Source organism: Podarcis gaigeae, assembly GCF_964106915.1.
Source record: "Podarcis gaigeae genome assembly, chromosome: 13".
In the NCBI taxonomy this organism is placed as follows: Eukaryota; Metazoa; Chordata; class Lepidosauria; order Squamata; family Lacertidae; genus Podarcis; species Podarcis gaigeae.
Genome location: NC_139689.1, coordinates 31,610,837 through 31,626,737, shown reverse-complemented (window position 1 = coordinate 31,626,737; position 15,901 = coordinate 31,610,837). Strand labels below are relative to the sequence as shown.

At 44.5% G+C, this 15,901-nt stretch overlaps 1 protein-coding gene across 2 annotated transcripts; it reads left to right on the top strand.

Annotated features, from left to right (window-relative positions):
• The first annotated feature begins 879 nt into the window (after window positions 1-879).
• Window positions 880-15,026, top strand: LOC310829846 (1-acyl-sn-glycerol-3-phosphate acyltransferase alpha-like). 2 transcript variants are annotated; one of them, XM_083708867.1, is made up of 6 exons: window positions 880-1,443; window positions 4,405-4,538; window positions 9,277-9,446; window positions 10,106-10,201; window positions 12,030-12,111; window positions 12,456-15,026. In XM_083708867.1, exons 1-6 carry the CDS (start codon window positions 1,262-1,264, stop codon window positions 12,608-12,610), a joined length of 819 nt encoding a protein of 272 aa, XP_083564993.1. In that variant the 5' UTR covers window positions 880-1,261; the 3' UTR covers window positions 12,611-15,026. The 2 variants fall into 2 exon arrangements, with proteins under 2 accessions (XP_083564993.1, XP_083564992.1); XM_083708866.1 differs by having other exon boundaries at window positions 1,150-1,443; window positions 9,271-9,446.
• Window positions 15,027-15,901: the final 875 nt, after the last annotated feature.

Genomic DNA, 15,901 nt, shown 5'->3' with positions numbered 1-15,901 from the left:
TGGGTGAATTCCATGGTAGGAATAACAAGGAAAAGGATGGAAAGCAAAACAGCCAATATCATAATTCCTTGATACAAATCTATGGTGCAAACACATTTGATAGACTCTGTCCAGGTCTGGTCACAGCACCTTAAAAATGATATTGTACAGCTGGGAAAAGGGCAGAAAAAGGGCAACGCCCTTTTTATTTTTAAATCACACAACCAGATTCAGGTCTTGGGACACTTAGAGTACACACTTGCCAAGATCTGTTTAGGTTTTTGTCTAGGATTGGCATGGGTGTTCTGATTCCTTCTATTCAGGCAATGTTCCTGGGTTGCTAACATAGGAGCCAACTCCTAGGGGCCAAGGTCCCTTCGCATGTGCCCCCATAAAATATTTGAGGGGGCTGGACCTTCCCAAAGTTGATGGGCAACACCATTAAAATGGTGTGTGCAGGCACATTATGTGATCAATTTTCAGGACGGCGCTTACTTCGGCCCCCGAAATATTTTATCCAAGCAGGGTCCCCCCTCCTGTGCTTTTCCCTGGAAAACCTGCACTTTACCTTTGAATTAGAGCAATCGGCAATTCAGCAGTAAAGTGCAGGTTTTCCTGGACAAAGCCCCAGGACCAAACAACAACATGGCGTTTTTAAAGCCAAGACCTGTGCCAAAAGAAATCTGGATGAGCCCAAACCAAAGTGTCCCAGTGCAAGGAACAGTGCCCCTCTAATCCCTACATGAACGAACCAGAAAGATGTGCATCCTCTGGCCAGATCCAAAACATACATTTCCGTAATATACTCAAGCAAATCCACAAAGGGCCCAGGACTACAGTTCTGTTCCTGTGCACTGCATCATTATAAGACACTGGAAACTGACACCAGATTGTCATAAACGACCCAAACGTTGTAGAAGTGTCCCTGACCCTGTGTTTTTCAAACGTTCTAAAGCAAAATATTCACCCCATTAAGCAACTATGTTAAACTCAATACAAATTGCTTTGGTCAGAATACTGGATAAAATCCTGATATAAAGTCAGACTGGCTCAGTGTGCTTTGGCCCTCCTACACCAATACTTTCACTACTCTTGTACACGACACTCCCACAAATCCCTGGACTTAGGATATTTGCAGTATCAATATGAAGGCCATCCCTCTTCTCCACCCTGGGATGTTCAGCTGCTTTGAATGTTGCAACACTAAGAATATAAAAGCACTCGTTGACCTTCCTCAAGGCTGCAAATCTCCACGTTTGCTCTGCTTTCATCTGGTACCATCATGGAGCTGTTCGAGTGGACCCTGTTTTTACTCGTCGTCTTGCTAATTGGGGTCCTTTTCTTTTCCCAAAGGAGTGATGTCTACTGCAAGATGGTGCTTTTCTATGGCTGGATTTTAGTGATGATCATCCTAGTGCCCCCTTGGGTAGCTCTAATCAGGGGGCCTAGAGTGGAAAACTTGAAGTGAGTAGGCAGCCTTGGCTGTACCCGCATCTTTTTGGGATGGGCACATCTCTGGGAACAAGGTGGTACTCAGTACCAGGCACATCTACCTGTTCCTCTTGAAACAGGCCAGGGATGCTTGGGAACAGGATAATCATTTGAAATACTGTGTATCCCATTCTGGTTGATACCAGTCAAGAAAGTTATGGTGGAATTACCGTATTTTTCGTCCCATAGGACGCTCCGTCCCATAGGACGCACCTAGTTTTTTGGGGGGGAAATAAAGGAAAAAAAATTTTCCTTTATTTTCCCCCCAAAAGCAGGTCGGGGAAACCAAACCAGGTCGAGGAAGGGCGCTGCACCTCCCTGAGCTTGTGGGGCTGGCCGATGTCTGCCTCAGGCGGCAGGCTGCTATCCGCAGCGTGGATGTCTGTCCGGATGTCTGTCCGGCGCGCGGGGCGCTCTGCTTCAGGGTCCTCCGCCTGCCGGGCGGCAGGCTGCTATCCGCAGCATGGGGAGCCCTGCGGGGAACCCCTGCAGGACTCCCCACGCTGCGGATGTCTGTCCGGTGCGCGGGGCGCTCTGCTTCAGGGCGCCCCACCCGCCGGGTGGCAGGCTGCTATCCGCAGCGTGGGGAGCCCTGCGGGGAACCCCTGCAGGGCTCCCCACGCTGCGGATGTCTGTCCGGCGCGCGGGGCGCTCTGCTTCAGGGCGCTCCGCCCGCCCGGCGGCAGGCTGCTATCCGCAGCGTGGGGAGCCCTGCGGGGAACCCCTGCAGGACTCCCCACGCTGCGGATATCTGTCCGGCGCGCGGGGCGCTCTGCTTCAGGGCACCCGACGCTCCGGGAAGCAGGCTGCTATCCGCAGCCTAGACATCCCTGCTGGACCTCCTGCAGGGCTGCCCGGGCTGCGGATGTGCTCCCGAAGCGCCGGGCGCTCTGCTTTCAGGGCGCCCGACGCTCCGGGAAGCAGGCTGCTATCCGCAGCCTAGACATCCCTGCCGGACCTCCTGCAGGGCTGCCCGGGCTGTGGATGCGCCCCGAAGCGCCAGGCGCTCTGCTTCAGGGCGCCCGACGCTCCAGGAAGCAGGCTGCTATCCGCAGCCTAGACATCCCTGCCGGACCTCCTGCAGGGCTGCCCAGGCTGCGGATGCACTCCCGAAGCGCCGGGCGCTCTGCTTTCAGGGCGCCCGACGCTCCGGGAAGCAGGCTGCTATCCGCAGCCTAGACATCCCTGCCGGACCTCCTGCAGGGCTGCCCGGGCTGCGGATGCGCCCCGAAGCGCCAGGCGCTCTGCTTTCAGGGCGCCCGACGCTCCAGGAAGCAGGCTGCTATCCGCAGCCTAGACATCCCTGCCGGACCTCCTGCAGGGCTGCCCAGGCTGCGGATGCACTCCCGAAGCGCCGGGCGCTCTGCTTTCAGGGCGCCCGACGCTCCAGGAAGCAGGCTGCTATCCGCAGCCTAGACAGCCCTGCTGGACCTCCTGCAGGGCTGCCCGGGCTGCGGATGCGCTCCCGAAGCGCCGGGCGCTCTGCTTTCAGGGCGCCCGATGCTCCAGGAAGCAGGCTGCTATCCGCAGCCTAGACAACCCTGCCTGACCTCCTGCAGGGCTGCCCAGGCTGCGGATGTCTTCCTGAAGCCTGGAGAGCGAGAGGGGTCGGTGCGCACCCACCCCTCTCGCTCTCCAAGCTTCAGCGAAAGCCTGCGTTCGCCCCATAGGACGCACCCAGATTTCCCCTTCATTTTTGGAGGGGAAAAAGTGCGTCTTATGGGGCGAAAAATACGGTAGAAAAAGTGCTGGAAAGGGAACTAGGCAAGGATGCCCTTTATCTCCTTTACTCTTTATATTGGTGTTAGAGATATTAATGAATAAAATTAGAAGAGATGAGAATATAAAAGGGATTGTGATGGCGGGGGAGTATAAAGTAAGAGCCTTCGCGGACAATTTGATCATCACTACTGAAAATCCAATAGAATGTATCCCAAGAGCAATAGAATGTATAAATGAATTTGGACACCTAGCTGGCTTTAAGATAAATTTTAAGCTAGTTGGAAAAATAAAGTAGCATAACAAGAACGGCTGGAAGTCAAGTCACTTGGTGGGTGTCCGTGGTGGGTAAGTGTGTAGGTATGTTGATATGTACAGTATAGGTAAGTATTATATAGAATTAGGTATGTTTTATATTATGAAAATAAGGGAGTGTGTTGTGTATGTGTATTGTGTAAATGTACAGTGGTACCTCTGGTTACGTACTTAATTCATTCTGGAGGTCCGTTCTTAACCTGAAACTGTTCTTAACCTGAAGTACCACTTTAGCTAATAGGGCCTCCTGCTGCCGCCACGCCACCGGAGCACAATTTCTGTTCTCATCCTGAAGCAAAGTTCTTAACCCGAGGTACTATTTCTGGGTTAGTGGAGACTGTAACCTGAAGTGTATGTAACCTGAAGTGTATGTAACCCAAGGTACCACTGCATATGTATGTGTTTTATATGTTAAAAAAATTTAAATAGAAAAAATAGAAAAAGGGCTGGAAAGGAAACCAAAATTATCAAGAAGCTGAAGCAGCTCTCCTGTGACGAAAGGTTACAGCATGGGGGTGCTGGACTACAGCTCCCACAATCCCTGACCATTGGTTACACCGGCTGGGATTGATGGGATTCGGAGTCCAGCAGCAAGGAAAAGCCACAGGGTCCCCATCTCTATCTTAGTCTGTGAGAGACTAACAACTGGCAGCTTTAGCAGCCATTTTTGGGCTGGGACTATTTCCTCAGAGACCTGCTGGGTGACCTAGAGATTCAACAGCAAAGTGGGAGTTGCGACAATTGAAGGTGGCAGGGAGGGGGTTGTATTTCCTTCTTCCCAGTAATTCATATCTTATATTGTATTTTGTACACAGCAGTTTTCTTAGGAGGCAAGGTATGAACACACAAATAAATGCAGTTCCTTGTCCACACTGCCTGCCTGTTTTCTGCCCCCTGCAGGATTCTTTGCTTCGTGATGCGGCAAGTCAGATATTTACTTGGCGTCAAGATCACAGTTCATGGCTCCGAGACTCTGAATACCAAGGGGTCGTATATGGTTGTTGCCAACCATCAGACCATTCTCGATGTTCTGGGTATGTTGCTAGCCTGTGGCTTTTGCAATTTTGCACTGAAACGTATTTTGGTTTGGTTTTTTTTTTTTTTTGCAAAAAAGTTTTTACAATATCAACGACAAACAAAAACATAAAACAAACAAAACATAACAAACATAAATCCTAACCTTATTGAAAATAACAGTTATTTACTTTGTAAAATGACTTCCTCATTTCCCCTTAGTTGAATTTCACTGCATATCCTTATAACGGTTTTCCAAATCCCAATTTTAGTACCCTTTAAATTAAACGTTAACATCTTTAAATCTTTTCCTTCTTATATTAAACATATTATTTTGTCAGTTAACATAAATACAATCCTAAGCCCATTGAGTATCTGGACGCTATTTCCAGTTATTTTAGCTTAACAAATTTAGCTAAATAATAATAAAATTTCTTCCATTCTTCATGGTGTTCCTCCTTCAGGTCGCGGACTCTTCCAGTTAGATCAGCTAGCTCCATAAAATCCATCATCTTCATCTGCCATTCTTCTACTGTTGGTAATTCTTGAGTTTTCCACTTTTTAGCTAACAGAATACGAGCCGCAGTTGTGGCATACAAAAATAGATTAACATCTTTCTCGGGCAATTCCGAACCTATTATTCCAAGAAGAAAGGCCTCTGGTTTCTTTGTAAATGTATATTTCAACATTTTTTTCAATTCATTATAAATCTTTTCCCAGAAGTCTTTCACCTTGGGGCAGGTCCACCACATATGAAAGAATGTTCCTTCCTTTTCTTTGCATTTCCAACATGTATTATCACAGTTATGATACATCTTTGCTAATTTAACAGGGGTCAAATACCATCTATACATCATCTTCATAATATTTTCCTTTAACAAAGTACATGCGGTGAACTTCATCCCTTTCTTCCACAATCTTTCCCAGTTCTCAAACATTATACTATGTCCTAAATCTCTTGCCCAATCTATCATCACCGATTTAACTTGTTCATCTTTCGTATGCCACTCCAGCAAAAGCTTGTACATTTTAGATAAGTTTTTACCTTCATTATCTAACAACTCCATCTCCAACTTGGATTTTTCCCAGGCAAAACCATTTTTATTCTCCAGTTTATACAGTTCGTTAATCTGGTGGTAATGTGTCAGGGAACTGCCATCGGAAGGGCAGGTGGTGGAAGGGCTCACAGAGGCTAGGAGGGACTTAGCAGCAGAGGAGGGAACCAGCAGGGGGAGAGAAGGAGCTCCGAGGGAAAGTGAGTCGGAGGGATGGCTCAGGGACACTTCCAGCGAAAACAGTGGGGAAGTTTTAGGACCTCCTATAGGGACACCCACCCCTCGCCGGAAACTGTCGCGCCGAGAATCCAGAAGACGCGTTTCCGTTAAGGAGCTTTTATGTTGGAAGAGATTCCGCAAATGCCCACCGTCGGATTCTGCCAGCGATTGAGGGAGTCATGCTTAAGGGGCTCCGCTATAGACAGAGCTTTGATAATCAGGCCAAACTCTGAGGGACTAAGCTTTTACGCACAAGCAGCTCATCATCCCATCACATAATGTAACCAATTTAACTTATCTTTAATTTGCTCAAATGGTCTTAATTTATAACCTTCCTCTTCCTCTATTAATAAGTCATAATATCTCTACTATTTGGTATCCATATTTAATTTTTTCTGGGCCTTTGCCTCCATTGGTGAAAGCCATCTGGGAGTCTTTCTTTCTAAAAGGTCTTTGTATTTTATCCAAACATTATACAACGATTTCCTAATTATATGATTTTTAAATGCTTTATGGGCTTTTACTTTATCATACCACAAATATGCATGCCAACCAAACACATTATCAAATCCTTCCAAATCTAGTAAATCTGTATCTTCTAATTCTTCATCCATTCTTTAATCCAACGAAGTGCAGCAGCTTCAAAATAGATTTTTAAATCTGGCAGAGAGAATCCCCCTCTTTCTTTAGAATCCATAAGTAATTTGTATTTAATTCTGGGTTTCCTCCCCTGCCAGATAAATCTAGAAAGAGTTTTTTGCCATTCTTTAAAACATTTTACATTGTCTATAATTTGGAGGGCTTGAAACAAAAAAAGCATCTTTGGCAGCACATTCATCTTAATCACAGAAATCTGGCCCATTAATGACAATTTTAAGTTAGACCACACCTCTAAATCTCTTTTACAGTAGTTTCATTCCATATTTTCTCATAGTTATCCTTATGCAAATTCAATTTTTCCCCAGACAGGTTCACCCCCAAGTATTTAACTTTTTTCACAAAATCTAGGCCTGTTTTTTCTTGTAATATTTTCCTTTCTTCATTATCCAGATTTTTGTCTATTACTTTAGTCTTGCTCTTGTTTAATTTGAATCCTGCTACCTGACCAAACTCATGTATTAGCTCCAGTGCTTTAACTGCACTGGAGTCTGGATCTTGTAATGTCAGAACTAAATCATCAGCAAAGGCTTTTAATTTGTATTGTTTCGAACCTACTGTAATACCTTTAACTTGTTCGTCTTTTCTAATCATACTTAGCAAGACCTCCAGAACCGCAATAAACAGCAGAGGGGACAGTGGCAGCCTTGCCTGGTTCCCTTCTCAATTCTAATTTCCTCTGAAAGCACATTATTTACAATAATTTTAGCTTTTTGTTCTTGATAGAGCGCTTTAATACCATTTATAAAATCATGACCTATCCCCATACTCTCTAAGTTATGTAACATAAAACTCCAAGAAACATTGTCAAAGGCTTTCTCAGCATCAATAAACATTAACATTGCTTTACAACTCTTTCTTGCTTCTAACTTTTCCAAAATATTCACAACATTTCTAATATTGTCTTTCATATGTCTTCCAGGCAGAAATCCTGCCTGGTCTTTATGAATATACTCCGATAAAACCTTTTTTAGCCTATTAGCCAGTATATTTGCAAAAATTTTATAATCCACATTAAGTATGGAGATTGGTCTGTAGTTTTTAACGTTGGATCTATCCTGACCCTGTTTAGGAATCAGAGTAATGTAAGCTTGTTTCCAGGTTTCAGGTGCTTCCCCCCCCCCCCGTAAAATTGAATTAGATATTTCTACCAGAGGTTGTATCAGCCAATCTTTCAATGTCTTGTAATATTTCGCTGATAGACCATCAGGTCCTGGTGTCTTGCCAGGTTGCATTGAATTTATTGCATGTTCCTCTTCCTGACTTGTAATTACGCCATTTAGTAGATTCTCTTTATCTTTCAGAATCCATTGCAATCCGTTGTTCTTTATAAATTGCTCGATTTTCCCTAGATCTTCTTTTTCTTTTTTATACAGTTGCTTATAATATTTATAAAAACATTTTCTAATGTCTGCAGGTTTCTCTACTGATTTTCCTTCTGTAACAATGTTTGTAATAGTACTTTGTTTTTGTCTCTTTTTTAGTTGCCAGGCTAGTAATTTCCCACATTTATTTGCAGATTCAAAGTTTCTTTGTCTCATCCTTCTTATCTTCCATTCAATTTCTTGATTTACTAACTGCGAATATTGAACCTGTAGGGCTTTAATTTCTTTTTGGATCTGCAAATTCTTTGGGTTTCCTCTAAGCTTCTTCTCTTTGTCTTTCAGTTGTTCCATGATTTTGTCTTTTGTCTCATTCTGTGCCTTTCTCCTAATTGCATGTTGTTGTATCAGAAACCCTCTCATTACTGCTTTGCTGGCCTCCCAAATCACCCTTATTTCCACTCCTTGCGTCATATTAAGTTCAAAATAATCCTTTAGGGTTTTTTGGCCTTATTTACAATTAATGAATTTCTCAACAAGTCGTCATTCATTCGCCATCTGAAGGAACCCTGAACAGACATTTTCAAGTCCATAGAAACTGCATTATGATCCGAGCAGGTTTTAGGGCAAATTTCCGTTTTTGCCACTTTAGGAACCAAGTCTCTGGATATCCATATATAGTCTATATAAAAAACCAGAGGCATATCTCCTAGTCTTGATAGGGAAAGATATACCGCAAGTGGAAAAAAAGAATTTTTCTATATGCAACTACGACAGCCAGGGTAGTGATTGCTTCTAAATGGAAATCTCAAATCTTGTCCCCAAAAGAGGAGTGGATTTGCAAATTAAATGAATATTTAGAATTGGCAAAGCTAACCTCAATCATAAGATATCAGTCAAATCAAAAATTTAAAAAGGAATGGAAATGTTTCGAAGATTATATTTTACAATATTGTTCTAAGAAAGATATGCTAATATGACTAGAATAAAAATGTAAAGCATATCTATGAATTGGAAAAGAGAAGATATAAAAGAAACACAAAGAATGATACATTTGGAGAATGCAAAGATAAATGTTGAAATAGAGATTTAAAGAAGTCAAATTGTGGCGGAGGGAAGCTGTGGTGGGGGGGGAGTATTATATGATAAGTATGTAATATTTGTTTTCAGTGTTTTTGGATTGTTTTCAATCTTTTTTTCTTCCTTTTTTGTTGATGTTTTGTTTTTTCTGTATTATTTAAACAATAAACAAACAAACATGGTGAGTTCTGGCACCTCTTTTTATAGGAAAATAGCACTGGCGAATGGCAATGTTTGGAATTCCTTTTTCCCCTACAAAAGCTGAATGCATGTCCAGGAAGGTGGGTTAGGAGCAGGGTAAATTCAGAAAGAATAATTTCTAGCCACAAAGCCTTCTCCACCTGGGGATGTCGGAATGACATGTCAGAATGCAAGTGACCCCAAAAGCCCCATTTAGAAAGTGTTTCTTTCTTTCCAAGGAATAGCGGAGGTACTTCCCAACCGCTGTGTGATTCTTTCCAAAAAGGAGTTGAAGTACATGGGCCCGATGGGCATCATCTGCTGGCTAGGCAAATTCATTCTTCTCGACCGCAATAATAAGAGCTCAGCCAGAGAAACCATGGATCACATCACAAGGACCCTGCTGCAGCAGAATGTGAGAGCACATGCAGAGAGGGGCGCAGCTCTGGGAGGGGAGTAGCTGGGAAAGGATGGCTGGTGGGAGAGGAGTCAAAGGGACCCTATGAGACTGCAGCAGCCCCTGGGAGGGGCCATCGCTTGGGGTGGGGGTAGAGTGCATGCTTTGCAAACACAATGGCTCCAGCTGCTGGCATCTCCAGCTGAGAAATATTAATTTAAGTAGCAGCAGGTGGTGGGGAAGTTTCTGTACCCACGCCCTTGGAGAGATCCTCACCTGGTAGAAGGCAGCTTCCTGGGCTCTGGGGTGGTGAAATATTTTGCTCTGCACACCAGATATTTGGAAGAGGATTTTGCCAGGTGGGTGAGTAAAGAAAGGATGTGTGCCATGCATGACTGTAAGGAGAATGTGGCTTTAGAGCCATCCGCCCCAGGGAACAAAGGAGAAAAGAGTCTACCCTAGTGAGAAATTGCAGCCGTTCCTGGGGGCAGAAGGGCATTCAGGGTAGGCATATCCTCAGTCCTGATACAGTCTCATATTTTCTAACTGGTTTCCAGCTAGACTATTAGCAGCTTGAGTGACAGGCCAAAATACACCGGAAAGAGTGAGGAAATAATATTTGGTCCGTGGACACATTTTAATCTGTGGCCGTTTTTCTCTGCCCCTTTCTTATGCAGCTGAGGGTCTGGGTTTACCCAGAAGGCACCAGGAACCGGACGGCCACACTACATCCCTTCAAGCGAGGAGTCTTCAATGTGGCTGTGAAGGCTCAGGTAAACGTGTGAATTGTGAAATAGATATTTGTCTCATGCTGGCGGATTTCATGGGCTTCCATGAGTCAATCATGCTACATTTTTGGTGGGAAAACGTGATTCATCACTCAGGTTTACCATTCCTGAACATTTGTCCCAGTTCTGATCTGAGAGACTTATCAAAATGCCTACCAAATGGAGAGTCTCTCTCTTTCCCTTTCTAACCCTAATAGCTGCGCTGGGTTTTGCTCACCTCCACATTCCTGTTTGCTTCTAGGTCTATTAAAGACTGTGTGTCGGTTGCCAGCCATGCAAATAGATGTGAGATGATGGAGATTAGTGGGCAGGGCTAATGTCAAACAAACAATGATGGAGGCTCCCTAAACAAGGATAAAGTTTCATACGCCTGGGTTGCTTTGGGGGTGAGAGGGAAGGGATAAGCATTAGCGGGACACTTCTGCAGTCATGAGATTTTAGGTTTCCCAAACATAATACTACCAGGAGTGGCTGGCGTGGTGCCTTGGAGCTCTTAATTTATAAATTGCAGTTGCAGAGGAGGTGGAGGAGGGCAAGGAGAAAGAACTTTGTTGATAAAGCTGGCCGTTATCTGTTTTATAGAGCCAGTGGGAGGCATTTCTTTCTGTTGGGCTCAATGCCATTATTTCAATATTTTGTGCGGGGAGGGGAGGGTGGGTTGGCCGGCCCACCCATGAGGCAAATTGAGGTGACTACCTCAGATGGCAGGAAGAAGAAGAAGAGTTTGGATTTGATATCCCGCCTTTCACTCCCCTTCAGGAGTCTCAAAGTGGCTAACATTCCCCTTTCCCTTCCTCCCCCACAACAAACACTCTGTGAGGTGAGTGGGGCTGAGAGACTTCAAAGAAGAGTGACTAGCCCAAGGTCACCCAGCAGCTGCATGTGGAGGAGCGGAGACGCGAACCCGGTTCCCCAGATTACGAGACTATTGCTCTTAACCACTACACCACACTGGCTCTCGCCAGGGGCAGCAGATCTGGCCTCAGGGAAGTGGGGAGGCAGAAAAAGGTCCTTCCACTCTGTAGTTTTAATCTGAAATCTTTGGTGCAGTACTGCGCCCAGAATTCAGAAACTGCTTGTGCGAATTAAATTCCCTGTCCCAAAATGTGCCTAGAACAATGGGAGTTTCAAACCCTGGCGACATCTGCCACCTTCTCGGTAGCCCCCTGCAATGTCGCCTCTTGTCAAATAGGAGGTGCTGCTGGTCTCCTCCAATCCCTAGGGAAGAAATTATGTGTGCCGCCCAGTGCTTCAGAGCAGGCCCCTTTGCCCTCCACAGTGGCCTTTGATTCCCACTTCACCCCTGTCAGGTAAGGTTGATTTGATTCCCCACCCTGTTCCCAATGTAGATCTTTATTCGCCCCAACCACCAGGGGTGCCAACTTGAAAAAAATATTGGGGAGGCCAGGGGACTTTGGCCAGCATAATTGATTACCAGACGAAGCACACACACACCATTTGAATGGCAATGTCTGTCAACTTGCAGGAGGGCAGCCCCCTAAATTATTTTATTGGGAGAATAAGGGACATCGGCTCCTCAAAGGTAGCTCCAATGCACCCCTCTCCTGTGCCTGATCTTCACTCACCCCTTCTTCTCTGCGGGGCTGAGGGCACCAGTTGGTGGTTTGCCTCATGCGCCAAAATGTCTTGGGCCAGCTCTGGTTGGGTCAGCCCCAAATAGAACCCTTGTTCCACCTCAGGTAAGAGTCAAACTCTGAAAGGCAAGACCATCCCTGTAGGTTCACCTTCCCTGTTAAAACGTTGCTTAGCGCCTTCTGGGTCTCTTAATTTCCCACTGGTTTTTGATACACAGATCCCCATAATCCCTGTTGTGACCTCGTATTACCAACAACCCCCCAACCTGAAAGATGGCCAGAGGCCCTTTTTTTGTAGAGGTGAGTGAGTCTAAATGACAGTCTTGCTTATTTGGTTTATACACTTCAATGTGAAGTGGGAATGTATATTTTGCTTGAAAGCCTTTTCCACTTGCTTTAATTTGAATTTGAATGCTGTATAAAAATTACTACCTTAATCACTATATGACTTATCTCTGGGGAGGGGGGGTGCTTAGCCACTCCTTTCTCCTCCTGAGGACCTGTTCTAAAATTTATTTAAAAATTATTCCTTTATATACTCATGTATAGACCACTGCTTAAGGCATAGACTTTACAAGGCAATTTCAGCATAAAATTAAGTTGCACTGTCTCTCTTTCTCTCTGTTGCTCCCTGCCACCTTCAGATAAGTGGATCATCCAGATTTTGCCCAAGATAGAAACACGAGGCCTTGGTCCAGAAGATGTCCCTGCACTTGCTGACAGCACACGGAAACAGATGCTGGATACTTTCAATGAGATCAATGAGCACGTAGTTTTAGAGAAAGATACCAGAAAGTGAGGGCCTCTTTATCAAGGAAGCCTGGAGGACCCACCAACCAGGAAGCTAGACAAGAACTTTGCTTCAGTCCAAAGAAGAGGACAGAGGAAACGCCTCACTCCACCCAGACCCAACTAAGACCAGGGCCAGCTAGTGGCTCAACTATATGACGACATGATCCAGGCATCTCTCCAGCTCACAGGGACAACAATTCTATTTAGCAGCACTATTGAAACGTCTGATAGTTCCACTATTCAGTCACTCATGCTACCTTGGGCTGAGATTCCTAGGGTTGGAAAGGCTGCTCTGATTTGTCACCCAGCAATTCTGCAATTATTGTTAGCTCTCATTAATATCTCACCTTTCCTCTAAAGAGCTCAATGTGATATATAAGATTCTTCCCTTCTCCATTTTATCCCCCCAAGAAACCTATGGTGTAGGTTAGGCTGGGAGACGGGTGACTAGCTCAAGATCAGCCAGTGAGCTTCATGACTAAGTTGGGATTTGAACACATCCTAATCCAACACCCTAATCTTCTCCTATATTCAGGAACTGCTATTGCCCTGTAACTTCAAAGAGCAAGATGTGGAGTCCTTCTCTCTTCAGATTTTGTTCTTTCATATATGTATATGGTTTTACAATTTAATATTCAGTCCAATAACACAATATAACATTTATCATATAAAAGAAAAAAGAAAAAAACCCTCTCCATCACTTCCCTCAGCTTCTCCTTCTAGATCTTTAAATACTTACTACTTCTGTTTAATTGTTATCTTGTTTTTATGATCTTGTATCTGAATTCTCTAAAATTCTTATCATTTTTATACCAAATTTTCATAATTACATCTTACACTCAATTACATTCCATATTATTGTTTCTTGACCTTTAAACTTGTTTTCTTGCTTGTAAGTGTTTAATCAAACCCTGCTAGTGAGTCCATTTCTTTACAGTATTTCTGTAAATACAATATAAAAGGTTCCCAGTCTTTTTAAAAATCTTCATTGACATTGTTTTTCATTCTTTTTGTAACGTTTGCCATTTCTGCATATTTCATAAGTTTGACTTGCCATTCTTCTTTCGTTGGTATGTTGTCATTTTTCCATTTTGGGGCTAGGAGAATCCTAGCCGCCGTTGTTACGTACATAAACAACTTCTTCGGCTCTTTTATATTATACCTAACAGAAATGCTTCTGGTTTTTTAATAAAAGTTTTTTTAAACATCTTCTTCAAATCATTATATGTCATTTACCAGGGTTTTTTTTATTACTTTAGAATTCTACCACATATGACAAAACATACCTTCTTTCTCTTTACACTTCCAGCACTTATTGGAACTAGTTGTATACATTTTTGCAACTTTAACAGGAGTTAAATACCATCGCTACATCATTTTCCTATACTTCTCTTTCAAAGTTGTACAGGCAGTAAATTTTAAATCGACTTTCCATTATTTTCCCCAGTCTTTCATTTGAATATTGTGTCCCAAATCTTGTGCCCATTTTATCATAACACACTTGACCTCTTCATCTTTGGTTTCCCATTCCAACAATAAATTATACATTTTCTTCAATATCAGATTTTGTCATTCAAAATCATAACAAATGGATTCTACTGTCCTTATTTATGGACTTGATCTGAATGCATCAGGTGAACACAACCTGTTTTGAGATTTGCCACATCCAATCATCTGCCCAGATGTTGCAGCAGTCCAAGGTGCCTGAATGACATAAGCTGGGAACTTTCTGCAAGGTTAAGCCTGCTTCGCCCTCACCGGAAGATCTCTTAGCTGAGCGTGGGAGGTGGCGTCTGGATTTGAACCTGAAGCAAACGGGCAGGAGACTGCCCAACTTTGCATGCCAATGGAGATTTCAGTCTGGTGCCAATGAAGTGAGTGAAAGGTGGAAGTGGCAAGTATGACCATCCCTGCTAGGGAAAGCTGTGAAACTATTCTACAAATGCAGAGCAAATGTGGGAATTTGGGAAGCACAGCCAGAGACTTCAGAATCTGCAGGTGGAATCAGTTTTTAATTGCTATAATCTGACCTGGGGCTGCTGGTAAAGGACACGGAAACAAAGATCTATGATAATAATGGGCCACAAGTTCCCCACGCCTGCTTTAAAACCCCTGAATAGCTTGATCCGTTAAGGAACCTACTCCCAACATGCCTGGGATCTTGTGCCACACCTTTTTAAATGGAAAAGTCAATCCTATGAACAATGGGGAGAGGGATGTTTGTCTTTGATGCAATACAAGGAACACCCTATGACTCTGAAAGGAAATATATCTGCGCCCACTGCGTAATTCACTATTCAACCAAAGTTTCGTAGCTCTGGCCTGGAGGGCTTTTGTTGTCATTAAAGGATTCCATATCTGTTAAGTATCCCGGTTTACTGTAGCACTGCTGACAAGAAAAATAAAAGCAGCCAGAGAATAGTCGGAGTTAGTTTAATAACCAAACATGCAGGGCAGACACCTTGAAGGGAGGTAATTCATGAAGAGGCCTCTCCACAGACACACCTGGTGAGCTGCAAGTGGGCCAGGATAGCAAGAAACCTACGCCCAGGCAACGTTGTCCCAATGCACATACAGCTCATGCCACCAGCCACCAAACTAAGCACCAGGAATTCTGAAATTCCATGTGAAATCTCAACAAGCCTGGTCAGCTGCTGCTTGGAGACTCCTGGGACGCAGTTCGAGATGCTGACATGTTCAAGGGTGGTAAGAGGCCTGCTTGCTTAGCACCCACGAAGCGGCAGGACAAAATAGTTCACTTCTTCCACTGCTGGTGTTTTGGCTTCTGCTCCTTGCGTTTCTGGGCTCTCATGTCCTTCTTGAGGTGGCTGTCCACCACTTTGAAGTGGCCCTTGACTCCAGCAGGGCGCCGGACCTTCCGTCAAGCGCCCTTTTTGGCCACAAGGTAGGTCACCTGCCGTTTCTCCTTGCCTATCCCTGCCTTCTTGTAAATGCTGTTGTTGGAGAAGGGGGGGCACAGGGAAAGTGGGGAGTTATGAGCGAAAGGCTTCTCTTCGGAATCTCTCATCAAACCCAATCCTGCCACCTCCTGAGGAGAAACACCCCTACCACAGGGCCCTTGACCTGCCTTAGCAACCACTTTGCTGTCACCCCTAACCTTCATTTCCAAAGGAACCCTGGCCTACTGCTCCAAAGTCTCTCATGATTATTGAGCTGCTGTTTTACTTAATCAATTCATATCCCGGCCTTCCTGCGAAATAGGGAGGTTGCCCCGTCTCCCTGTCTTCCCCTCACAAGAAGCCAGTGAGGCAGAGTCTGTCCCAGGGTCACCCAGCAA

Bases quoted from the DNA above. Each gene is read 5' to 3' on its own strand.
- LOC310829846 (XM_083708866.1), top strand. From the start codon at position 1,262: ATGGAGCTGTTCGAGTGGACCCTGTTTTTACTCGTCGTCTTGCTAATT. The intron at 4,539-9,270 runs GTATGTTGCTAG...TTTCTTTCCAAG, and splicing joins GACCATTCTCGATGTTCTGG to GAATAGCGGAGGTACTTCCC. The intron at 12,112-12,455 runs GTGAGTGAGTCT...TGCCACCTTCAG, and splicing joins GAGGCCCTTTTTTTGTAGAG to ATAAGTGGATCATCCAGATT.